The 26676-nt window shown below is 39.5% G+C and overlaps 1 protein-coding gene and 1 long non-coding RNA gene across 12 annotated transcripts in view; one reads left to right on the top strand and one right to left on the bottom strand.

The window, feature by feature from the left end:
* The window catches only part of LOC308630847, a 499668-nt gene that overhangs the window by 393177 nt on the left and 79815 nt on the right, over positions 1 to 26676 (bottom strand). For 4 of the 10 annotated variants that reach the window (XR_014018045.1, XR_014018046.1, XR_014018047.1 and 1 more), the window contains exons 5-7: positions 26541 to 26577; positions 23720 to 23816; positions 524 to 589 (exon numbers count right to left, since the gene is read on the bottom strand). The exons of 1 other annotated variant lie outside the window; for it this stretch is intronic. This is a non-coding gene — a long non-coding RNA (uncharacterized lncRNA). The remainder of the gene's footprint in view (positions 1 to 523; positions 590 to 23719; positions 23817 to 26540; positions 26578 to 26676) is intronic. 5 more of the 10 variants (XR_014018050.1, XR_014018051.1, XR_014018052.1 and 2 more) reach the window with 3 other exon arrangements.
* The window catches only part of CACNB4 (calcium voltage-gated channel auxiliary subunit beta 4), a gene marked incomplete at both ends in the record, with an annotated part of 129357 nt that overhangs the window by 75273 nt on the left and 27408 nt on the right, over positions 1 to 26676 (top strand). The window contains 7 exons of one of the 2 annotated variants that reach the window (XM_081261623.1): positions 9849 to 9968; positions 11920 to 12042; positions 19520 to 19650; positions 22041 to 22117; positions 23508 to 23527; positions 23751 to 23831; positions 25067 to 25125. In XM_081261623.1, coding sequence (XP_081117749.1) covers positions 9849 to 9968; positions 11920 to 12042; positions 19520 to 19650; positions 22041 to 22117; positions 23508 to 23527; positions 23751 to 23831; positions 25067 to 25125 — 611 coding nt within the window. Of the gene's footprint in view, positions 1 to 9848; positions 9969 to 11919; positions 12043 to 19519; positions 19651 to 22040; positions 22118 to 23507; positions 23528 to 23750; positions 23832 to 25066; positions 25126 to 26676 lie in introns of those variants that run through there. The other variant, XM_081261624.1, reaches the window with a different exon arrangement.

The raw sequence follows: 26676 nt of genomic DNA, 5'->3' as shown, positions 1-26676 counted from the left end.
TAGTAATGAAAACTGCATGGTATTGGCACCAAAGCAGGCATGATGACTAATGGAACAGAATAGAATATAGAGGCAAACTTATATAAATACAGTTATCTCATACTAGACAAAGGTGCCGAAAACCTACATTGGAGAAAAACATAGGCTCTTCAACAAAACGTTCTGGGAAAACTGGAAATCCATATGTAGAAGAATGAAATGTGATCCCCATCTCTCATCCTGCACAAAATTTAACTCAAAGTGAATCAAAGACCTAGGTATTAGCCAGGTGAGGTGACACATGCCTATAATACCAATGGCCCCAAAGGCTGAGGCAGGAGGATTGAAAGTGCAAAGCCAGCCTCAGCAACTTAGGAAGGACCTAAGCAACTTAGTGAGACCCTACCTCTAAATAAAAGATTATTAAAAAAAAGCTGGGGATGTGGCTCAGTGATTTAGTGCCCCTGGCTTCAATCCCCGGTGCCAAACAAAACAAAACAAAACAAAACAAAAACTCATAATATACCAGAAACCCTAAACATACCAGAAGGAAATGTAGGCCCAATACTCCAATATATTGGCTCAGGAACTGACTTCTTTAACAAGACTCCTAAAGCACAAGAAATAAAATCAAGAATCAATAAATTGCATCAAACTAAAGTTTATTCACAGCAAAGGAAATAATCAAAAGCTGAAAAGAGAGCCTACAGAATGGAGAAAATCTTTGCCACCCGCACCTCAGGCAGGACATTAATTTTCAAGATATACAAAGAACTCAAAAAGCAATAGCACCAAAAAATCCCCTGCCAAACCTAAATAATCCAGACAATCAATGGGCAAAGGAACTGAACAGACACTTCTCTAAAGAAGAAATACAAATGGCCAACAAATATATGAAAAAATGTTCAACATCATTAGCAATTAGAAAAATGCAAATTAAAACTACACTGAGATTACATCTCACTCCAGTTAGAATAGTAATTATCAAGAATACAACTAACAATAAATGTTGGCTAGGATGTGGGGAAAAGCATACATTCATACATTGCTGGTGGGACTACAAATTAGTGCAACCACTATGGAAAGCAGTAAGGAGATTCCTCAAAAAACTAGGAATGGAACCACCATTTATCCAATTATCCCACTTCTTGTCATATACCCAGAGGACTTAAAATCAGCACACTACAGTGATGCAGCCACATCAATGTTTATAGCAACTCAATTCACAATAGCTAAGCTATGGAACTAAGGTGCCCTTCAACAGATGTATGGATAAAGAAAATGTGGTATCTATACACAGTGGAATATTATTCATCCATAAAAAGAATGACTTTGTGACTTTTGCCAGTAAATGGATGGATCTGGAGAATATCATGCTAAGAAAAATAAGCCCATCCCCCAAAAACAAAGGTCAAATATTCTCTCTGATAGGTGGATGCTAACCCACAATAAGTGGGGGAGGGGAAGAATAGAAGTTCATTAGATTAGATCAAGAGAATGAAAGGAAGAGAGGGAGGATAGGAAAAGGAAAGACAGTAGAATGAATTTGATATAATTTTTCTGTGTACATATATGAATACACACACTGAATCTCACTATTGTATACATCCACAAGACTATAAGATATGTTCCATGGTTGTATATCAAAATGGATTCTACTGTCGTGTATAGTGAAAAAGAACCAATTAAAAAAGAGAGAGAGGGCTGGAGATGTGGCTCAAGCGGTAGCGCGCTCGCCTGGCATGCGTGCGGCCCGGGTTCGATCCTCAGCACCACATACCAACAAAGATGTTGTGTCCGCCGAGAACTAAAAAATAAATATTAAAAAAAAATTCTCTCTCTCTCTCTCTCTCTAAAGAGAGAGAGAGAGAGAGAGAGAAAGGGCTGTGTTCCTTCTCCACTGTGGAAAAATGCATAGTTGAATTATTGCAAGCTCAGTGAGGAGAAGCAGGCTCATGCCCACCTGGAGTGATGGGATTCTCCCAGTGCTGAGTCCGCTCAATGCAATCATTACAGTACTAAATTTATACCAAATTTAACACTCACTTGTTTGATCCAGAAGAGAAACTGACATTTGAGTTTCTACTATTGCACCTCCCAGTAGGGTAAACACAGCAACACATGAATGTTTAAACGTCATTAAAAGGAAATAAAACTTTTCAATTTAAAAAATAAGTTAAAAATTTCAATAGTATCTGAGTCTCTCTAGTCCCGTTTCAGGTGGCTCAATGATCACATGTGTCTGGCACCAAAACTTTCCATCATTGCAGAAAGTTCTGTTCAACCGCACTGGTATGAGTACCAGCACAAGGCTTGTACGCTATGTGGTATCTATGTTATCTATCCATTCCTCCAAAATAACCCTGGAAAAGGATCTCATTCCTGCTTTGCATATGGGAAAGGAATCTTGGAAAATTCTAGCTTTTCTCTCTTGTCACTGCTCTTATGATGTCTGGAAGGTGGTCAGTGTTCTGTGAATGGACAGCTAAGCTAGTTAGTGAGAGACCCAGGACTGTTGGATGATGTAGGCCAACAGTCCCAACAATAGCAAGATTTTGATCCAGTATTATTGTATTTTGAAATCAAACATTTGTAGACTTCCCTTCTCCTGGCTTTAATTCAACGATACATATACACTTGAAAGTTATTCCTTTTTTTAAATTGGTTGTTCAAAACATTACAAAGCTCTTGACATATCATATTTCATACATTAGATTCAACTGGGTTATGAATTCCCATTTTTACCGCAAATACAGATTGCAGAATCACATTGGTTACACATCCACATTTTTACATAATGCCATATTAGTAATTGTTATATTCTGCTACCTTTCCTATCCCCTACTATCCCCCCTCCCCTTCCCTCCCATCTTCTCTCTCTACCCCATCTACTGTAATTCATTTCTCTCCTTGTTTTTTTTTCCCATTACCCTCACAACCTCTTATATGTAATTTTGTATAACCATGAGGGTCTCCTTCCATTTCCATGCAATTTCCCTTTACTCTCCCTTTCCCTCCCACCTCATGTCTCTGTTTAATGTTAATCTTTTCCTCCTGCTCTTCCTCCCTGCTCTGTTCTTAGTTGCTCTCATTATATCAAAGAAGGCATTTGGCATTTGTTTTTTAGGGATCGGCTAGCTTCACTTAGCATAATCTGCTCTAGTGCCATCCATTTCCCTGCAAATTCCATGGTTTTGTCATTTTTTTAGTGCTGTGTAGTACTCCATGGTGTATAAATGCCACATTTTTTTCATCCATTCATCTATTGAAGGGCATCTGGGTTGGTTCCACAGTCTAGCTATTGTGAATTGTGCTGCTATGAACATTGATGTGGCAGTATCCCTGTAGTACGCTCTTTTAAGGTCTTCAGGGAATAGTCCGAGAAGGGCAATAGCTGGGTCAAATGGTGGTTCCATTCCCAGCTTTCCCAGGAATCTCCATACTGCTTTCCAAATTGGCCGCACCAATTTGCAGTCCCACCAGCAATGTACAAGAGTACCCTTTTCCCCACATCCTCGCCAGCACTTGTTGTTGTTTGACTTCATAATGGCTGCCAATCTTACTGGAGTGAGATGGTATCTTAGGGTGGTTTTGATTTGCATTTCTCTGACTGCTAGAAATGGTGAGCATTTTTTCATGTACTTGTTGATTGATTGTATGTCCTCCTCTGAGAAGTGTCTGTTCAGGTCCTTGGCCCATTTGTTGATTGGGTTATTTGTGATCTTATTGTTTAATTTTTTTAGTTCTTTGTATATTCTGGATATTAGGGCTCTATCTGAAGTGTGAGGAGTAAAAATTTGTTCCCATGATGTAGGATCCCTATTTACCTCTCTTATTGTTTCTCTTGCTGAGAAAGAACTTTTTAGTTTAAGTAAGTCCCATTTGTTGATTCTTGTTATTAACTCTTGTGCTATGGGTGTCCTATTAAGGAATTTGGAGCCCGACCCCACAATATGTAGATCAGAGCCAATTTTTTCTTCTGTCAGACGCAGAGTCTCTGATTTGATATCAAGCTCCTTGATCCATTTTGAGTTAACTTTTGTGCATGGCGAGAGGAGGGGATTCAGTTTCATTTGTTGCATATGGATTTCCAGTTGAAGATGCTATCCTTCCTCCATTGCATGCTTTTAGCCCCTTTATCAAATATAAGATAGTTATAACTTTGTGGATTAGTCTCTGTGTCCTCTATTCTGTACCATTGGTCCACCGCCTGTTTTGGTACCAGTACCATGCTGTTTTTGTTACTATTGCTCTGTAATATAGTTTGAAATCTGGTATCGCTATACCGCCTGATTCACACTTCCTGCTTAGAGTTGCTTTTGCTATTCTGGGTCTTTTATTTTTCCATATGAATTTCATGATTGCTTTCTCTATTTCTACAAGAAATGCCATTGGGATTTTGATTGGCATTGCATTAAACGTATAGAGAACTTTTGGTAATATCGCCATTTTGATAATGTTAGTTCTGTCTATCCATGAATAATTCTCAAAACACTGGCCAGAGCAATTAGACAGATGAAAGAAATTAAAGGCATAAAAATAGGAAAAGAAGAACTTAAATTATCACTATTTGCGGACGACATGATTCTATACCTAGAAGACCCAAAAGGGTCTACAAAGAAACTACTAGAACTAATAAATGAATTCATCAAAGTGGCAGGATATAAAATCAACACGCATAAATCAAAGGCATTTCTGTATATCAGCGACAAAACTTCTGAAATGGAAATGAGGAAAACCACCCCATTCACAATATCCTCAAAAAAAAATAAAATACTTGGGAATCAACCTAACAAAAGAGGTGAAAGATTTATACAATGAAAACTACAGAACCCTAAAGAGAGAAGTAGAAGAAGATCTTAGAAGATGAAAGTTATTCCTAAAAAGAGAACATTTGTTTCAGCTTTAAAAGGATAAGATAAGAAAGTGGATGCCCCGGTGTAGAGATGAGCGTGGGAAGTGACTGCAAATGGGCACAAGGTTTCTTTTCTTTCTTTCTTTTTAATTTTTTTTTTAGTTGTCAATGGACCTTTATTTTGTTTATTTATATGTGGTGCTGAGAATTTAACCCAGTGCCTCACACATGCTAGACAAGTGCTGTATCACTGGGCTACAACCCCAGCCCCACAAGGTTTCTTTTGAGATAATAGAAATGTTCTAATTTTAGAGTGTGGTGAATGTAAATTATGTTCTGTAAATTCATTAAAAATCATTGAATTGTACACTTAAAACATGTGAATTTTATACCCTGTAATTATAACTCAATAAAACTGTTTTTTTTAAAAAAAGATTTATATCCTAGAACTCTGGAATGACCAAAAATTTATTGTTGAAAAGCTGCCAAACCTTTAATTAGGGAGTCAAAGATTAATTGCTTACATTTCCTGAATTTTCCCCATGATAGTTATAAAAAATGATGTTTTATCTCAAATCAAACTTCCAGAAACTCTGCAGTGGGTACATTGTTAGCCATGTTTACAAAGGAAGGAATTTGGGACTCAGAAGTTTAAAATAACTTTCCCAATATCCACTGCCAACAAGAGCTGGTGACAGTGTAAACCCAGCACTGCCTGCAACCAAAGCCTAGGGCTGCTCACACATCCTGTCTGTGAATGTGAAGCTCTTCCATTGTTCCACCAGAGATCATCTGTTTTCTACCTGGAAACAGCAGTAGAAGGATTTTCCAATGATTGTGTCAGCATTTTGTATTTCATACTCAAAAGTTCATGAAAGGAATAAGGCTAGAATCTTTTTTTTTTTTTCAAATTGAGTTCAAGTGAAAAAGAGTGTGGGCCTTATGTTAATGGAAAGGTATGTGTTTCTTTCTTCTGATGTTCACTAGGATGCATTCTTTATTGTGCTTATTTATTTATTTGGACACGAGAGCTTGCTATGTTGCCCAGACTGGCCTGGAACTCCTGGATTCAAGCTATCCTCCTGCCTCGGCCTCCCGAGTTGCTAGAACTACAAGCCCAACCACTGGGCCTGGATACAATGCATTTTTTTTATAACTTTTAAAATAACTTACATACACATAGACACACTTGCTGAAAGTGTCTTTATATATTTCTTCATGTTTGTATATATATACACACACACACACACACACACACATTTATGTCTTTATATAGAAACTATATAATATCCTCTCTCTATATAAATATATAAATATTCTATTCATTGGAGGCTCCAAGTCTGCAGTTGGTTTGATTGTTTCCTTGGAAGCTTGACGATGATACCTTCAATGATATCTGCTTAAGAACCTTTGAGGGCCTGGTCACTGTCCTGCCTCTTGCACAGATGGGTCAATAGCCCAACTTTAGATCACTTGATGAGTTGAGTAGATCACTCCTCACCCATTTTATGAAATGAATTTCTGAAAAATCATAAGCTCATGGGACTGCATTTTCCAGCTGTGGCCAGGACTACTGATCTTCACGTCCTGGGTTCTGTCCTGTTATCATCTAGGCCTTATTTCCTTCTTGCCATTTCTCTTTTCTTGATCATTAAAAGTCTGTTCAGATCTCTGGGTAACCCCCTCCTACCGTCCCAGTCTCACCAAGCCTGCCTCAGCCCCCTCTTCTTTCCAGGTCCTTCCTCTGGTCTGGCTCAGGAGGTCTCCTCTTGGCTTCCCTGTTGCTGGCTTGCCCTTCTTTTCCCCTCTGCCTCAGTGAACAACCAGATCCTTTTCTTTTTTAAATCTATACACAATAGAAATCTATTTGGCCTCTGCTTCTGGAGATCGAGACGTCTATGAGCATTTTTCTGGCCCAGATAATTTCTTGTCTTTCCCCTTCTTTCTTCTGAGACATGTTTGTACTCTTTTTAACTGGTTGAAATAATATTTTAAAAACAACAAATAAAAGCAAGAAACCAAATCATCCTGGAACCAGTACAACTATGTCCATGGGTCAAATTTGGGCTCTTGATGTTGGGCCTCCGCTATCACTCACTGGGACTTTGAGAGACGTCCAGAATGATTTTCATATTCAAAGAAATATAGATGACATTGGAAAAAGAAACTGAATGAATGTTGTGGTAATATAATACTAATTATGAAACTGAGTATCACAGTGCTTTATTTTTCTCTCCATCAATATTCTTAGAAATAGGGACGTAAACAGGAACTTCTGTTCCCATTTGGCCATGGTAGAATTTATTAAGTAATTTCGGGATTCCTGCAATGTAGTTCACATTTCAAAATAAAGTGTATTTGCAGGAGTCCTTGAGTTGCTTCTCTTATGCTCAGAGATGACTGAATGCCAGGATTGAAAGTCATTAAGGTAGTTTCAGGAAATTAGCCATCTCCTGGTAGCAAGGCTGGATTGTGTATGTTTGATAGCTGTTTGACTCATTGCTCCAGCAGGCAGACCGCTTTCTTGTGAATTATAGTCACTATTCTTCTCCCCACACAAGGCAAGTGCCTCCCTCCTGGCTTCCACACTGTAATCATTTTGTGGTCCAGAGTCCTCAGGGGAGTCCTCGCGTTAGAATGGGCAGCTTCATGGACCATACTGCCGGCAAAGCATTGCCAAGGACCAACTCCAAATTCTTTCCATACATATTTTAGAAACATCACTTCCTTTCTCTCTTAGCCTGGATTTTATGCAGGTGTATATAACTTTGGACAAAATATATATTCTGAGAGAACTCACTGTGTTAATGGATTTCAAGGTAGATATCCTTTTAGCTAATGAATGCATCTGTAAGGATCAGTCTACATTTATCCCTTTGGTAGGTTCAGATTTTTTTTTCCTCCTGTAGATTTGCACAGAGGTATTGATTATAATTTGATTAACAAATGTGTTTCCTCTGTCAAGGGCACTTTCAAAAGTGCTAAATTACATACATGAATTTGGACACATTGCAGTTATCAAATTTACAGCATGCTTTCTATGCAGCAAATCCAGTTAAGAAGAATGGCTACATTTCAAGATGGGCTATTGTACATGTTGAAAAATGAATATAATTTCTTAGATCTTCGTTTAAGTCGATGTAGAAATGTCGGTATTAGGACATGGAGATAAGAAAGATAATTTATTGTGTGCCTGCTTAGCATGGACTTTGAACCTGCTGCTGGCTTTATGGTTGAACTAATCAAGTTGACATCTCAGCTTCCTCACTGCTACAAGGATTCAGAGTGATAAGGTGTGCAAAGCATCTAGCCCCATGTGGATGCAGCAGTGAGCACTCAATAAACATTAGTGCCTCATTGTATCTTATTCCATTTAATCCTGTGAAGTAGGCAATCAGTGTCCCTCTTCTATAGAGAAGAAGACTGTCTCAGAGTAATCCAGTAACTTGCATAGTTTTCAGAAGTGTGTTCCAGAGTTACAGTGTAGAACTGGGACTTGTGTGAGAACACTGATAAAACCTTTAACTGAGAGTTATTCTTCTAGGCTGCCAGAACATCTGTACTGGGGTTTTTCTATTATAGGAAAGACCACTGTAGCTGGAATGATGCTCTGTACTGAGAGACAAAGCTGCCCCCATAGGCAGCAAATTCACAATAAACATTGTTTTTTTCTTTTTCATGTTTTTCTTTTTTGTTTTTTATTTTTCCTATGGTATTAGGGATCAAACCCAGGGCCTTGTGCATGCTGGGCAAGAGATCTACTGCTGGGGCTGGGGATGTGGCTCAGGCGGTAGTGCGCTCGCCTCGCATGCGTGCGGCCCGGGTTCGATCCTCAGCACCACATACCAACAAAGATGTTGTGTCCGCCGAGAACTAAAAAATAAATATTAAAAATTCTCTCTCTCCCCTCTCTCTCCTCTCTCACTCTCTCTTAAAAAAAAAAAAAGAGATCTACTGCTAAACTACCCCCACAGACCCACAATAAACACTTCCAAGTTTAGAAAAACTTTCAAAGGGCCGGTTGTAGTCAACTATTTCTTAAAATGTTTTATTTATTTTAATTTTTTTGCAGTTCTCCATATGTGGATAGATCTATGCTTATCATAAATACATAGATCTATTTATGAAATGTGCCAAGTACAGCAGTCCTACCAATACCTCTACTGTATAAATGTCATCATCTATGCAAATATCAACTTCTAATGCCAGCTGAAGGAATTGTAAGAGTGACTATGTTCCTTGAGCTGCCAGAAGATAATCCTCCAGGCTTGTTTATTTGGGGTGGGGCAGATAACTTACTGCTCTGGCATTCATCTCTCCTTATGGCATGAGCATCTCCAGCCCCCTGACCACATGAGTCAGGCTAGATGTTAATATTGATCAAATAGGCCTTTCGGGCATGGGCTTCAACTGAGAACACCCCTGTTTCTGTCTCAAAATGTTTTTCTTCTCAGTGTCCATTTAACTACATACTGACTGGTGTAGAACAATGGTTGAAAATTTAATAGTGAAATATTTCAATGGTGTTGACCTTGAAACTGGAAAAATCACTTTACTAATATAGGATGCTGCTATGATGTGTTGAAATTGATGATCTGTAACCCAAGATACAGGTAGGATTTAGCTCCTATAATAACTGAGCCTCTTTTTCCTTGAGATGTTCAGTATATGCAAAAGAGAGAATGAAAGAAACCTCAGTTCCACAAATGAGTATGGGCTTACTATAAAGATAGTACTAAACTAGAATTGAGGCTGAACATCACATCGTTTTCTTTGCAGTTTACTTCCCAGCACTTAATCTATTCAAAATATTTTCCTTCACAACATTGCTACCTTCCAAATAACTCAGATGCATAATTATATTCTGCCATCTAAATTTATATCTGCAATAAGGCTATGAGTGCGTGCATCAGATTCTATGCAAATGAAAGGAACTCACCCCAGGATACTGTTATGCCTATGACAGTTAAGCTACACGTCACCTCACTTAAACCTTTCTGTGTTCTCTTTCCAGGGTTCAGCGGATTCCTACACAAGCAGGCCGTCTGACTCCGATGTCTCTTTGGAAGAGGATCGGGAAGCAATTCGACAGGAGAGAGAACAGCAAGCGGCTATCCAACTTGAGAGAGCAAAGGTGACTTTCTTCCCCTTCTTTGGTTCAAAAACTGACAGTTGCTCAGCAGCTGTCAGCTGCCTTTCCCTGCCTTACATTGTTACTCTAGAATAATCATTTTCTGATCATTATGATAAAGCTCCAGATTGTTAACCTCCTTGGACCATTCACTTGTAAGATAGATTAGTAACATTCCCAGAGGGCCATTTCCTGAGACCCTTCATCCTTTTATGTTTGGTTTGATGGTGAATTCTTTGTCATCTTGTAACTTAGCAATGTGGCAATATCAAGCCTGCCATGGCTAGTGTTGGCAGAGAGCCTCCTAAGGTACCAGCTTGTGCCCCGTCATCTTGACCACCTCCCCTTGTCTGTTACATAGCCTTTATTACAAGCCACACATGTACTGTAGCTCTGTGGATTCCCTACTGGTTTCTCTGCTCTTCTCGCTCTCGGTTTCAATCTTCCATCTCAAGTTCAGTGTGAAGTCCAGAACTTTCCTTTTGTTTGTTTTGAGATGGGGTCTCATTATGTTGCCCAGGCTGTTCTCAAACTCCTGGGCTCAAGCCATCCTCCTGCCTCATCCTTCTGAGTAGCTGGGACTACAGGTGTGCAACACCACACCTGGCTAAGTTTCACACTTCAAACAACTCAGACAGAAGCAGCAAAGATGTGTGATGAAAACCATTGCCAGATTAAACCTGCAGATACTCCTCTCCCGGTAGACCCATAGGAAACAATGCATAATAGATTCCATGGAATCTATTAGAACAAGGAGAATCACTAGCAATCTCCCATTCTACTTTTTTTCTTTGTTCCTTTGACCCTTTTGTCAAATGAATTTTTATCTACAGTAGCAACATAAAAAATAGAACTCATGGCCAGCCTTTCCTTTTGCTCACTATGACAGACTCCAAGGATTCGTTGATTTAGCCTTTCTAATTTTAAAAAGAAAAACTCAAGCCCAAATAAAATGAATTCTTTCCCTTTTCTCTTTTTACAATAAAATCTTTTAGAGAGCAACAAGAAAATGATGCAGGTGCCTGAGATGTCTTTGTTGGCTTTGACATCTATAGATCTGTGCTCTGTTATCAGCAATTCCTGTGAGGTTCCTGTGGACATCAGTGAGACTCTAACTTGTGTCCTGCCTCAACCATTGACCCCCAGCCATATTCCCTATGCAAATAAATGAACTAGTAACAAAGCAGCCCAGAATTTCAGGAACCTTGTGTCTCATATGTGGCTAATTTCCTGTTTTAAAATTCTCTTTTGGAATCAGTTTTGTGGCTATTATGGTCACCCAGATATTGACGGCAGCATTAGCTATGACTGGTGTCTTGATCTGCCCCTTCAAGGCTGCACTAATTAACGAGTGCTTTAAGAATTTGTATAAGAAGAGTTTGAGAACCAGATTTTGTAAGCTAGGAAGGAATGAATGAAGAGCCCTGTCTGTTGGGTTTCACCCAGACTGGCCCCTTTTTCCCCTGTCAGACAAGGTATTCTCCTGCATGAGATCTTATTGATTTTCAGATATGAGGTTATTTCAAAAATACTTACCTTACCAACTTCCCAACCCTTTAAAAAAATACCCAGAACATATTTCCTGCAACCTTAGGTGGGAGGATGTTTGTTACTGTTTAAAAGAAATAACTTTTATGACTAGAGGACTATGCGGACTGTCCCCACCTCTGTCCATCCTCCCTAATACTTTAGGGGACAGCTCTTTATTTGGGATGTTGGAACGTACTACAGGAGAGGAAAAGTGATGGGGCTGGTAGGACTGAATCATTTTCAGAGTCAACTCTGCAGATTTCTTGATATTACCTGGGAATATAAAACCTAAGAGAATCCCTCTCTGGAAAGTGATTTCCCTTGCTGCCTGGTACCATCAATCATCTTATGATACATTGCAATATGAAAACTGCTCATCTCTCTTCCTCCCTCCTCACTCCTTCTTCTGCGGTTCTGTCTCTAGTCCAAACCCGTAGCCTTTGCCGTGAAGACGAATGTGAGCTATTGTGGAGCTCTGGATGAGGATGTGCCTGTTCCAAGCACAGCCATCTCCTTTGATGCCAAGGACTTTCTACACATTAAAGAGGTAAATGTAGGACACACTGCATCTCTTCACCTGCCATAAAGCCAAAGCTGGAAATCAACTCTGAGCTAAACTCACCAATGAGGAGAACTGAGGAGCTGCTAGTGAGGTGCCTCATTCAATTCTCTGGGCCCTCTACAGGCATTCAGTCTCAGTGAGAGGCAGGAGCATTGCTGATGTTGTCATGTACTACAACAATGGATCTTGGTCCATCCTTGAAATCATAGGACGGATCTAGGACAGACCTTAGGTTCTCTGGTTACCTTTTAAAAAAACAAAACGATTTAGGGAATCAACTCCAGGACCTTATGCATACTGAGCAAGCACTACACCATTGAGCTACTTCCCAACCCATCTTTTAATCAGTCTGTGTGGCTATAGAGCCATTGATCTATGGATCCAGCTTAGGGAATCATAAGTTTGGTATCACGGCACCTCATAAGGGATGTCATAATTTATAGACACTGGGTAATAGTCCTATGAACTGATTTTGGAATTAACACCAGAGTATGTCATCATTAGAAGATAATGTTAGAGCTAAAAAAAAATAGCAGAGGATGCTAGGAAACAGCATTTAAGGGATTGAATAATACAAGGAAGACTTCAGGCCTCAAATCTAGAAAGGCAGAATAGTGACATCAAATTTTTTTATTTACTCAAACCAGGTACGTTGAAATTCTACTTTATGTCAGACATTGTACTAGGCATTGGGGAATCAAGTGTAAGGATCACCATCCCCATGGACAGAGAACTTTCAGTCTGGAGGGAGGGACAGACAAGTATTCATAGTTTATGCATGGTATGACAAGTTCTATTATAAAAAGATTTGATTGATGTTGTGGAAGCCCACAGGAAGTGGTGGAAGGACCATCTCGTAGGGGAGGAAGAAGATCAGGGGATCATAAAGCTCTACAGAAGTGGTGAAACTTGAGGTAGTCCAGGCTGGGACAGGGCTGGGCACTTGGTGGAATTATGGTTGGAGGGCAGTGGTAGAAGTGATACGAGAGTAAGGTCTGGATCAGAGAGGCAAGGGCCAGATTTTTAAAAAGGATCTCTTGGGCCATGGTGAGAAGATTGGTCTTCATTCCCACATAGCAGGCTAAAGAGAAACTGGAAATAAAGGACAGATATAACTAATCTTGAAAGTAGAGTAACACCAGTGGGCAAGGGAGCAGAGTATAGGTCTGCCAAGACATGCTGGAGGCTGGACAGTAGTGGTAGCAGAAAAGATGGAGAGAGGGAGTGGCTTGGAGAGAGAGAGCTAAGGGGCAAATAGAGTATGGAGATTGCACATGGTGAAGAATAAGGGAGAGAGAAATGAGGGATGAAGACCAGTTTTTCTGGCTTGCTTGGAAGGATATAAGATGGCATTAGCCTCTAGTATCAGCTATCAAAGCAGAGAAGATGGAGAGGGGAGCAGATTTGTTGCAAGGGTGAACATGGTTATGAATTTGCTCTTAGATGCACTGGATCTGGGGTGTTGTGAAACTTCCTGTAAAGATGCTTGAAAAGTCCTTACCCACATCATGTGGAGGCCAGATAATAGAAATTGCAATTGTGTTTTTTCCCTAAATGCTTTGGGTTGAAAGAAAAATGGTTTTTAGCTAGGGGGAGATAGCATAGGGCTGCGGAAGCCTTTTAAAAATTTGTTGTACATGTTTTGCTTTTCGGGATGAGGAAGATTTGTTTGTTTTCCATGCTGAGGTGTTTAACCCTGTAAAATAAATTGGAAGGGAAAGGGATGACTAAGAGAGGAACTAGAGAAGAAGGGAGGAGACAACATCTGGTGGATGGACACAGGACTTGGGCTGAGTCTGGTGGAAAGCCTTATCTTCTTTGAACTTCCTTCTTCTGTACAGAGTTTCCCAATGGGGAGGGGCATCCATTGGAGGGTGTTTCTACTTGATAGTCTCCACTAGCTCTGCTGGAGGTGAGAAATAGAATCTTAAAGAAAAGTGAGCATGAAGGAAGAACAATGAAGTGAAACCTGAGAATGGAGGTCCCAAAGAATGTGATGAACATAAACACAACATTTAACATAACCAAGTCCACCTGCCCTTACCGGCCCCCAGTCAAAAATGAGATGTGCAAACATATAATCCTTTTTGAAAATCATTGTCTTTGAAACTCTGCATTCTGTAAGTCTAGTTCATCAGCATAGAGGTCAATGGGACCATTGTTTGTGGAATTGTGGAGATAGAAGCTAAACAAAATGGAGTGAGGAGACAAGGGGGCATAAAGAAATGGGTTAGCATGTACGGACAGTGCTTGCAAGGGGGTTGACACTGACCAGCCCATAGACTTTGGAGGGTCCAGGTCAAAGGAGGTTTTCTTTCACAGTGGGAGCTGCTGGAGCATCCACATATGTTGATATTAACAACTGAGGGGGAGATGTGGATAGGAGAGATGGGTCAAGGGGTAAAATTTTTGAGTAGGCAAGAAAGGTGGGCTTCAGACCCAGAGTGGAGGGACAGACCTTGAAAGAGGGGCACTTGTTAAGTTACATTCAGGAAAAAGACTATGGGCATAGAGCCTGTGGAATGGGAGACTAAGGACATCAACTTCATGACTTCCACTTTCTCCATGGTGGGTAAGGTGAGGATACCCACATTTACCTAGAAGACAAGGACCCTTGACCTGAAACATGCACCTCAGCATAAGATTGGTTGAGTTGATTTTATCTCACCATTTCCATAAAAAAAATGATCAAGGTTGCTGGGCACAATGGTGCACGTCTGTAATCCCAGCGTCTCAGGAGGCTGACTGAGGCAGGAGGATCGTGAGTTCAAAGCCAGCCTCAGCAACTTAGGGAGGAGGCCCTGAGCCACTCAGTAAGGCCCTGTCGCTAAATAAAATACAGAAAAAGGCTGGGGATGTGGCTCAGGTTAAGTGCCCCTGAGTTCAATTCCAAGTACCAAAAAAAAAAAAAAAAAGAACAAACCGTATTCATTTGTTGCCAACTACCAGTGTTTCTAAGGAGAAGCAACACTTTAAAAAATAAGGGAAGTTCTCCCATATTACACACACACACACACACACACTCACAGAAATATTCTGAGGGGGCTGGGATTGTAGCTCAGTGGTAGAGCACCTGCCTAGCATGTGTGAGGCACTGGGTTTGATTCTCAGCACCACATATAAATAAATAAAATAAAGGTCCATTGACCACTAAAAATAAAAAAAAAAGAGAAATATTCTAACACTGCTGTACTTGATTGCTTTCCCACATTCTATCAGTATTTCTCTTTTTTATTAATTATTATTTCAATTGTCCATATTTATGGGGCACAGTGCAATCATTTGATACATGTATTATATGATATGTAGCCATCAAATCAGGAAAGTTACCATTTCCATCTCTTAATATTTGTTTGGAGTGTTAGATTAACATCATAATTGTACATATTTATCAGGTATAGTGTGATGCATTGATACTTTGTACTGATCAAATCAGGGTAATTAATGTTTCTATCTCCTTATCATTACTTTGAGTTTGGAGGCTTCATGCTCCTCTTGATCAATATTCTAATATCAATATTCTATTGTTCTGTTGGTTGCTTTTGGGTCTGTATACCTTCGATCAGGGACTTTCTCTGGCAGTTTGATGTGTGGTATTGACCTGGTAATCCTATGTAGACCAGAGCCACTTGTTTTCAGTTCTTGAAAAATCAGATTAAAAAAAAAAATCTTAGAAAGAGAATATCCTAATCCTTTTAGGGAATGAAGTTGAAAAAGATTGGAACAACACTAAGGTGACCTTTCCAGAAAGCTGGCACCAGCTCCAGGTATTCAACAACACAAACACACACATTTCTGTCATCGAGTCATAACTTTTGTCTCATCTGTCACCTAGACAGCCATCTCTTAGGCACCCTTCTAAGTACTTTCTCAGTAATGAAGAGTCTTGCATGCAGAGAAAAGCGACAGTTATGTTGTCCCCCAAGCCAAATGATGAGTGAATTAAGCTCTTGGATTCATATCGTGACTTAACTACCAACTAGCTCACAGAACTTGCCCCCTCGCTGAGTCAGACTCTGCCTCAGCCTAAGCTGTTTCCTACATTTTGGGGAGTTTGATTAAACATTTTTGGAAGTCCTTTAAGATCGCTTGGGTACTATTTAACAAATTAGTATTCCAGTGGGCTAACTTAATTTCAGGAAATAACTTAAGCCCTAGGAAACGATGACTCATGCTCTGTTTTGTCCCTACCACAGTAAAATTTAAATTCCAGCCCTATACACCAAAGATTCTAAAAGGGTCCACTTGCCTTTTCTCAACTACAAAATAAACAGGCTTGTTATTTCAGGCCTGTTATCCTGAAATAAAAGACCGGAAAGTGAGGAAAACCAAGACCTCATTGTTAAGGTTTTTCTCTCGGGTCAGCTCACGTTTCTTTCAATGCAGGCTCATACTTCATGCCTTACGTGCCTCATACAGGAGCTGTGTGCATAATAAAAGGCCAACTCCTACCCTGTCATTTTCTTTTGCGTGTGAGATGGTTACTCAGAATTACTCAAAGTTACTCAGAATTTCATGCTGTAAAGATCCAAGGAAACCATCCGTGCTTCCTTCAAATGTGTCAGTATCATAGACATGTAAATTCTGCATTTGTCTAAGCTAAACAAATCATCAATCCTAGTTATTGCCTTTTGAAATACATGCAGCACACATAGCACACACACACACACACACACACACATTTTTCAACACTGGTAAAGTTTGGGGAATATTCATCTCTAGAGGGTTTAAATAATAGAATTGATACCTTTTTTCTAAAAATGACCTAGTCGAAACCTTCCCTTGAGGCTGGTGGCTTTGACTAAATTGCTTCCTGCCTTAGGATTCAGCAAATCAATAATTACAAATGCAGTTTTGCTGACACATCAAATAAGGCCCCGTTGACTATGTCTTGCCCCATGTTGGTTGAAACCTTTGTGTGGACTTGTGTCTCAAGTTTACATGTCATGAAGCCTATTTGAGTGGAAATTTTGGAGTTCTTGTTGGCTTCAGGCTATTTGAAGATTATTCCCCAAAATTCTTCCTACAGATCTAAAATAGGCTCAGACGTTATAAGAGTAGATTTCTTTTTCTTCATATAATAAAATGGACCCTAATCTGAAAGCTGTATTTGAAATAGAGTAGACTACATATAGTATCATGAAATTTTTACCTGACAGCTGTTAGCAAATAACATAGTATTGGACGTATTTCATCTAAGACATACCTACCTTGGCTTCTATAGTTCCATTTACATGGATTCATGTTTTGCCTGATAAAATGTATTCCAGAAGAATCTACTAGGGCTTCTTTTTAATTTTTTTAATTGGTGCATTGTAACTATACATAAGAATGGGGTATATTATGTTATATGTGTACTTGTACATGATGTAATTTGATCAATCTCATTCCTCAGTACCTTCCCTTACCCTCCCTATATCCACTGGCTCTGCTCTGGATTGCCCATCTATTATTTTTATTTTAACCAGTGAATTATATATGGGTGTATACATATGTATGCATATGTGCACATCTGTATATATACATATGTATACATTGTGGTAAATTTGTACATGCACATAGCATAGTTGATAGATTTCATTCCCCAACAAACCACCATGCTCTTCCCTCCTTCTCCATCCCCTCCTTCTGCTCTATTGGACACCCATCTATTTTTGTGAGACACCCCCCTTTTTGAAAAAAAAAAATATTCCCCTTCCCACTCTCCTCTCTCTAGCTTCCATACATGAAGGAAAACATTTGACTTGACTTCAGGAGACTGACTTATTTCACTTAGCATAATGTTCTCCAGTTCCAGCCATTTACCAGCAAATGACATAATTTAATTCTTTTTTAAATGATGGAGTAAAACCCTATAATGTAGATATATCGCATTTTCTTCACCCATTCGTCTGCTGACAGATACCTAGGCTGGTTCCGTACCTTGGCTCTTGTGAATTGTGCTGCTTATATTAGTAGGCATGTGCCACCATTTTTAGATGTTTTGGATAAATTCCAAGGAATGGGATGACTGGGTCACCTGGTGGTTCCATTCCAGTCTTTTGAGGACTCTCCATACTGCTTTTCAAAGTGGTTGTACTGATTTTCAGTCCCACCAAAGATATATAGGTGTACCTTTATCCCCATATCCATTCCAGCAATTATTATTATTTATTTTCTTGATGATTGCCTTTCTAACTATAATGAGATGAAATCTCAGTGTTGTTTTGATTTGCCTTTCTCTGATTCCTAAGGAAACTAAACTTTTTTTTTCATGTATTTGTTGGTTGTTTGTATTTCTTCTTTGGAGAAATGTCTGTTTAGTTAATTTGCCCATTTATTGATTGGATTATTGGTTTTGGTGATATTAAGATTTTTAAATTCTAATGAAAAGCATCCCTAAAATCCATATGGAGAAATAAGAAACTCAGAATAGCCAAAGCTATTTAAGCTGTGCTAGAGGCATCAGAATACCTGACTTCAAATTAACTACAGAGCTATAGTAATAAAAACTGCATGGTCATGGCCTTAAAACAGACATGAAGACCAAAGGAACAGGATAGAAGACACAGAAACAAATTCACATAGTTACAGTCATTCAATCCTTAACAAAAACATATGTTGGAGAAAAGATAGCCTTTAATAAATGGTGCTTGGAAAATTGGATATCCATATGTAGAAGAATGAAACTAGATCTTTATCTCTCACCTTGCACAAAAATCAACTCAAAGTAGAGCAAAGACTTAGGAATTAGACCAAAAACACTGAAACAGGTAGAAGAAAACATAGTGTCAACACTCTGACATATTGGCACAGACTGACTTCCTTAATAAGGCACCTAAAGCTCAAGAAATAAAACCAAGAATCAATAAGTGGGATGGCATCAAATTAAAAAGCTTCTGCACAGCGAAGGAGACAATTATGAGTGTGAAGAGAAAGCCTACAGAATGGGAGAAAGTCTTTGCCAGTTACTTTTCTGACCAGGGGTTAATATCCAAGCTAGGGCTTCTTGACAAAGGAACAAAGGAATCCAAAGGAATCCACTTGGCTTTGGTAAGGGTTGGCAAACTATAGCCCACAGGTTGAGGCTGGCCCACTGCCTTACTTGAAAAGAAAAGTTTCGAAACACAACCATGCTGTCTTGTTTATGTTTGTCTGTGTCTGCTACAGTAATAAAAACTGCACACTAGGACAGCAGATTCAAGTAGTTATGTCAGAGACCATACGGCCTGCAAAGCCTAAAATATTTACTATCTGGGTCTTTGCAGAATTAAATCTGCAGCACCCTGCTTTAGTCTATGAACCTAAAATATTTACTGTAATGTAAATAGTATAGTGTGATATAAATAGTATTTGTATGTCAGAGATACAATATAATATATCATATGAGTAGTGTTTTATTTTTCTGGTCCCCTGAAATTAATTCCTGGAATGTGAAGATAAGTGAATTACTATTGATAGCAGTTTTCCTTCTGCATTCCAGAAATACAACAATGATTGGTGGATAGGAAGGCTGGTGAAAGAGGGCTGTGAGATTGGCTTCATCCCAAGTCCACTCAGATTGGAGAACATACGGATTCAGCAAGAACAGAAACGAGGACGTTTTCACGGAGGGTAAGGTCCCATCTTGTCTGTAAACTAGCTTGCTCTTTCTTTTTCTTTCTTTCTTGTAGGAAAATTAGATGATTTTTTTTTTTAGATTTGCTTGTTTATTAAGTTAAAAATATATGCTTTAAAAGATACTTGTCTGCATGGGGTATTTCTGAAGTTGAAAAGGTTTCAGATTTCCCAGGACCCCTTGCATATGCTGGAGCCCAGCACCCCTGCAATCCACACAAATGCCACAGTGGAGATGGCTTTCTGCGGCTTTCAGCAAACCCTCCTCGGAACTCAAAACTCTCCTCTGTGAGAGTCACAGTGGGCAATCATTCCTCAGAACAAGTGCGAGCTGACCTGACTTGGCATTGTGGCTTTTCTTGGTTCACTTTCAAAGACTCTTTCTTAAGTGGATGCCGAATGTGATGGTGCATGGACAGTACCAGTAAGTAGCTCCCTCTCCAACTGAGCTTTCTGTAAGCATCAGCCATCTCCTGGTATTGGCGCCAAGACCCTGTCTCGCTCAGATGAATCAGCCTCTCGTGAACTAATGAAGCAAATACTAGGCCTCAGAGGGCAGGTGGCTACAGGTCCCAGGAATACAAGCACAGTTTGAGAGAAGAAAAATCCTACTCCCACTCCTGCATGAATGTGTTCCAGCTTGAACTAAAGCATTGATGTATTATAACTCTTTGGAAGCCCTGAAATAGAAGTAGTTGTTTTTTCTTTTGACCCTCAACCTCCATTTTCCATTGAATCTTTTGTTATTTTAAAAACTCTCCTGGTTTGGGGGGGTCTCTTTTTCTTTTGTCCTAATGGGAATAATTTTCAATGGTAATACACCATACAAATACAGTTAACTCCACTTTTAATCATAATCTTTTAAGTGTATAACATGCCTAAACTACTACTGTGAATCCTCTTGCCCACTCTTCTCTAGTTATTTTGCTTTCCATGTTCCTCCTTAAATTCACCCAGGAATGCATGGTTCTGTCTCAGGACCTTTGCACTTGCTGTTCTCTCTCATTGGAACCCTTTCCTTCACATTTTCATCAGATCGCTCCTTCATGTTCTTCAAATCTTTGTTAAATATCACCTCTGCAATGACCCCTTTCCTGTCCACCATATTTAAAACTATACCCACCCCTTCCCCATGTTTCTAATCCTTTCCCAGACTTAATTTTTTCTCTTTCACTTATTACTCTCAGAATTGTCTTATATTTACCTATTTATTTTGTGTAGTACTGACATCTCCCACTATACAGTGATGCACAAAGAGAAAAAAATTTGTCCCTCACCCCCACTGTTGTATCCCTAGCTTCTAGATTTCAGATACAAAATTAGTATTTGTCAAATAAATAAAGGAGTTACTATCGTCATTCAAAGTTTTGTTATAACTTATTATTAATCCATAATATCATTGTGAATTTTTTAACTAAAAGATCACTTTGTGGCAGGAGCCATAATAAAGCCATGAGCTCACACTCAGTATCCTGTTTTACCTTTATATCCCCTTATGAGGAGTAGGGAGCTCCTGCATCTGTAGATGGAAAAACTAAGGCTCAAAGACATGCTGTATGTGCCAAGGTCCCACAACTAGTGAGTGACAAGGACAGAATGAAGAATCAAATGGGGGACCTTCGGGGTCATACTCAAGAGTATTGAAAGGCAAGAACATCAGAGAAGTAAGAAGCTCAGCTCCCCAGGCCTCTACAGGTTCAGGAAATTTTCCAGAGCACCCAACAGGACACTATTGTTATCAGGACACAGATAACAAGAACTCCTTATAGTGAGTTGTTAACTCTGAACCCCCATAATTGTTTTTTTTATTGGTGGGAGGATGCCAGGGGATGAACTCAGGGGCACTCAACCACTGAGCCACATCCCAGCCCTATTGTGTATTTTATTTAGAGACAGGGTCTCACTGAGTTGCTTAGTGCTTTGCCTTTGCTGAGGCTGGCTTTGAACTTGCTATCCTCCTGCCTCAGCCTCCCAAGCTGCTGGGAATACAGGCATAAGCCACCACGCATAGCTCCATGATCACTTTTAAGAAGAAATTGTTGCTCTAGGTCTTCCTGCTTGTTTTGAGCTGTGTTGACATCTGACTGGTACCTGGTGACTGGTGTGGGGTGAGCAAAGCAGTTCACTAGGACATTCCAGCCAGGGATTCTTTTGCCTAATTTCTGCATTCAATAACTTTTGCAATGTATTTCCAGGCCACTGTTAGTTCTCCTCTTCCTCTGAGAAATGAGGTAAAAGAAAACATTTGAACAGATTCTTGAAGTTGCTTTCTAGCAGTATTTGGTGTGCTTTGATTTATTTAGTATAATTAATTAAGGCCAAGATTTTTTTTAATACTCTCAAGTTCTATTTTCCAAGAGTCTGAGGAGTTTCTTTCTCTATCATAGGAAATCAAGTGGAAATTCCTCATCAAGTCTTGGAGAAATGGTATCAGGGACATTTCGAGCAACTCCCACATCAACAGGTGAGGGGTTTAGTTAAATTACTTTAATGGAATACATTCCTTTTTAAATATTGGAATACACATGCAAACATTTTTATTAAATTTGAAATCAGTTAAAGGCTTGGTTTTCAGGGTCTTTTATATAATAATTCATTGCTCAGTTGTTTTCTATGGTGATATGTTTAAAGAATACTAATGACCTAAAAATTTAGATCATTAATATATAATTTCAAAAACTCTTATTTGCCCCACCACCATAGGTAATAACTATTCATTATGTAAACCAATTTACAACAAGTTCATGACTCTACTCAAGAACCCAACAGAGTTTAAGATGCGAAGGGCCAACAGAAAAGTTAACAAGTTGGACACTCAAGGAAATGCTGTGATCAGTCTCCATGTGAAACTTTAGGATGTATTGGTACAGCTGGAGATTGGGAGGGTTAAAGCAGAGAATGAAGTAGGGCCCAGATGACCCCTTTTGCCTATTTAAACAGGAGACAGTTGAGCCCTGGAACTAATATTAATGAAAGGACAGTGGCAGCTCAATCAGGAATTCCTTTTGCTTTGGGGAATTATGGAAATAACCACCCAGGAATTTTTCTTCCATCACATCCTCTGATTCCTGTAGGCTAATGTCATTCTGGCCCAGAATTGCCACTGCGTTAAGGCATCTGCCAGTACCATTTCAGAATGGTAGGTCCAAGGCTGTATTGATGCATGTCAAAACTGGATTGGTTCTGAAGCAATTCTGGGGCTCTGGTCCTTGTTCATATGAATCCTTCCTGATCTCTAGGACTGTGAACCCAACTACATGTCAGGTTATCCCCAGAGTAACAGGGCCTGCCTGGTCCTTTCGCTAGCCCATTTGCTGGGCTTTGAAGGGCATGGCAGTTTTTCACTGTTACAAGTGGATTTGAAGTTTAAAAACAACATGGTAGAAAGAAAGTATCAGTGTTCCAGAAAAATGGCCAAAAAAAACATTTGAAGAATTATCTCATGGTTCACCAAAGTTACAAACACAAAAGATTGAGGTGATGGTCATTTTTGCTCAAATCATTATTGCTTCTTTGTGTCAAGTTTTATTTGACCAGCTGTTCTCAGCCAAACTGTGTGCTGTGTTCGGCTCTGGAACAACCTAGAGGTTAATGGTGAGCCAAAACCTTCCGCCACTCCACCAACTCAAAATCAGGATACAAGGTCACTTATACTGGGAGAGTTACCTGTTTCTCATGTGTCTACAAAAGTGACATGTCCAGAATGAAATAAAGGAGCAGAGCTCCCCAGAGGGGTGATAGGGAAGCAATAAGGATGACTAAGGACCAACGGTACATTCATCCCTCTGTTAACTCATGTACTATCATTTACAGAGATTACGTATTTTGATATGGCTCTCATTGTTGTCTTTTAGCAAAACAGAAGCAAAAAGTGGTAAGTTGTATTTCCTTTTTAAACTTACTGTTAAGGCTCCTGTACATACATGCCTGCAATCTCCATCTCAGTAACCCACATAGCTATAAAGTAAGGGCTGAGCCTCCCCAGTGGGGACCTTTGGTTATCATTAATGGCTCAACCCAAGAACTGTGAATGTTGTGGCTGTGGAGGAGGCGTGCTTGGCCTCACCTTGTCACGCATGTTGAATCATCTCTTTCAGACGGAGCACATTCCTCCTTACGATGTTGTGCCATCAATGCGTCCGGTGGTGTTAGTGGGGCCGTCACTGAAAGGTTATGAGGTACAAATATCATCTGTTACTCTTCAGTTCTTGACTGAGAACCCAGGACACAGTCCTTTGTGCACTTGCTCCTCCAGGGTCTCATTATGTAAGAACTAATGGAAGCCAGCTCTCAGGATGTGAAGGCGGGTGGCACTACGTGGGGCTTCTGTGACCCTTTGTCCTTTCTCTCCTCTCTTGCACACGTCTCATCTTTATGCATTACATTGTTTAGAAATAGTCTCCCTCAAATCATTTACGATGGGAAGTTCTGGTAAAAGATTTGCTCTGCATTAAATTCAAAGAAAAGGACTGTATTTGTCTCAATCATTCCCATTATTATTAGAAACAATAGAGAATGATCCCAACAAGGGAATAGATAAGCAGTCTTCCAGAAAACCCAAACACTGAAAGCACCAACCAATTTCACCCTACTGGGTAAATAACACTATGGCTTATTCTACCGAATGTTTTTTAGGCTTATTTGTTTTTAAGGACAGATATAGAAAAAATAAAATAAAACATTACTGAACCCTAGAGATGAATTAAACAGTACTATGTAACAAGACAGAGTAGAGATTTAAATACATGACATTTCAGATGTTGCTTTCTGGGCTTTGAGTTAGTACAGGTACAAAATAGATGTGATGTGCCATTTGAATCTGAAGGTAGGCAACCCGCAAGACACCGTTTCCACTAACCTAGGACAATGTCTTCACGTAGTAGGCACTTACTGCACATTGGTTGAATAAATTAATTAATCTCTTGAAGCAGATCTAAGAATTCCATCTCTCTGCCTTCCTCTGGGTTAGAAATGTCAGAGTGATGAACAGAACAAAGGTCTGCCCTGGTTATGGAGAACTTGCAGCAACTGCACAGACTAGCAGGACAGCTGGGCCCAGGCCCTGCCTTAGGCAAGCACAACTCAGGTGCCCCCAGGGTGGCCAGCACCCCAGACCAAAGCCAGCCTGCTGTCTCCTGGCAGCAGTTCTACCCGCTAATAAGGGAAAGGGGAAGAAGGTTTGCCTTGCGTCTGATGAACACTGCTGGTTGATTCCTCAGCACTCTGGAGGAGAACCAAGGGGGAAATTAGCAACTGCACTTCCTGATGCATGGAAAGCACCTTCCCTGGGAACCTCCCTTAGGCTGTGATAAGGTCTCTGCTGGGTCATAGTGCCCTCCCTTCCACCTCTCTCACTTTTGACCTCTCTCTCTGCGTGTGTTTGCCTCATTCTTTTTTTCTCACCTCTGCAAAGGTAACAGACATGATGCAGAAAGCCCTCTTTGATTTCCTGAAGCACAGGTTTGATGGGAGGTGAGACATATAGATGTTTTTGTATTTTTATTTTCCTTTAACCGAACATGTATGATGAATTGATTTGTGGGTCTGTGTTTCCAGTAATTACAAAAGTTCTATAATTAAAGAGTAACAGAGTGTTCTTGGGAAGAATGATGATGATCTCTGAAAATATGAAGCATGGCATTGAATTCTCAAGGGAAAAAAGGGCCTTGAAAAGGAAAATAAAATGTTTGACTTTATTTTCTCACTTTTAGTGAATTCATACCAAACTGATTTTTAGGAAAAAAAATAATTAAAATATATGTTTCTCATGAATATGATGGTTCACTGGTCATACTGGGTAATATTATTTGGAAATTGTGTGTGTGTGTGTGTGTGAGAGAGAGAGAGAGAGAGAGAGAGAGAGAGAGAGAGAGAGATGCTAAGTATAAATATAAAACACTGAATTTCCTCAAAAGAAGAATAAAAAAATTTGTTTTTATTATAAGACTTCCAAAAGGACCATTTTGTAGGAGATAGTGCTTACTTGGATGTGTAGTTCTGGATTAGTTTTATTTTATTTATAACTCTGTGTGTGTGTATGTGTGTGCACTCGAACGCACATGCACACATTATAGTTAAACACAATAGTGGGGGTCATTTTGAAGCCTCATTATTTTATTGGTCTATTTATAGATCTGTTTTGTATATATCCTATTGTGATCCATCATCAATATTATCCAACCATCAAATAATTTTATCATTTAAGTCTTGTGAAAATGTCTAGAGAAGGTTTCTGTGTTTTACAGAGAAATGGTTAAAAAGTCCATATTGACATAATTCTGAGTACAAGCTCTTCCACAATGCAGAATGCACTCCATGTGAAAGTAACCACATGAGAAAACCTGAAGAGTTATCAGAAATGAAGAAAATTTAAATAGTGTGTATTGAGAAATCTGGGTAAATGCATCCAATTTGTCACCTTAAATGGGCTAATTAATTTTAAAATGTTTAAATATCTTCAAATAGATTTTAATGAATATGGTATTGTAAGGAAAAAGCAAACATGGTAATGTTTTAAATACAAGTTATATATAGGTTCTAATTGAAGAAATAAGAATTCCTCTGGGATGTTATATGAGTTTCTAAATACATTAATATGGGCCAGGCTGCCTTAATACGTTGAATCCAAAATGATAAAGATTTAAACACAGTGGAAGCTTATAGTTGCTCACTTAACAGTAAGTCAATTGTTCCACCTGGGAAGGACACTTTAGTTGCGGGGAGGGGAGAAATGGACAGAAAGTTTGCTCCACCTGTTGTGTGTGGCCCTTAGTCTGGGGTGAACGTTCCAGTCAACTCATTGGAGAAAGGAGCATGCAGGACCTGGAAGTAGTGACCATCTTTTCTCACATTTAATTGGCTAGAATTTGGTCATGTGGTATACCTACTTGCAAAGGAGTCTGGGAAGTACATCTTGCTCTATACCTAAAGAGGAAGATAAAATAGATTTTGTTGAACCAATAACAGTCTCTGCTGCAGTCATCTAGTGGACACAAAGAGTTTGATAAGAAAGGCGTGTTTATC

The sequence above is a fragment of the Spermophilus citellus genome (genome assembly GCF_964194105.1).
Source record: "Spermophilus citellus genome assembly, chromosome: 11".
NCBI classification, from domain to species: Eukaryota; Metazoa; Chordata; class Mammalia; order Rodentia; family Sciuridae; genus Spermophilus; species Spermophilus citellus.
This window is presented reverse-complemented; position numbering and strand designations above follow the sequence as displayed.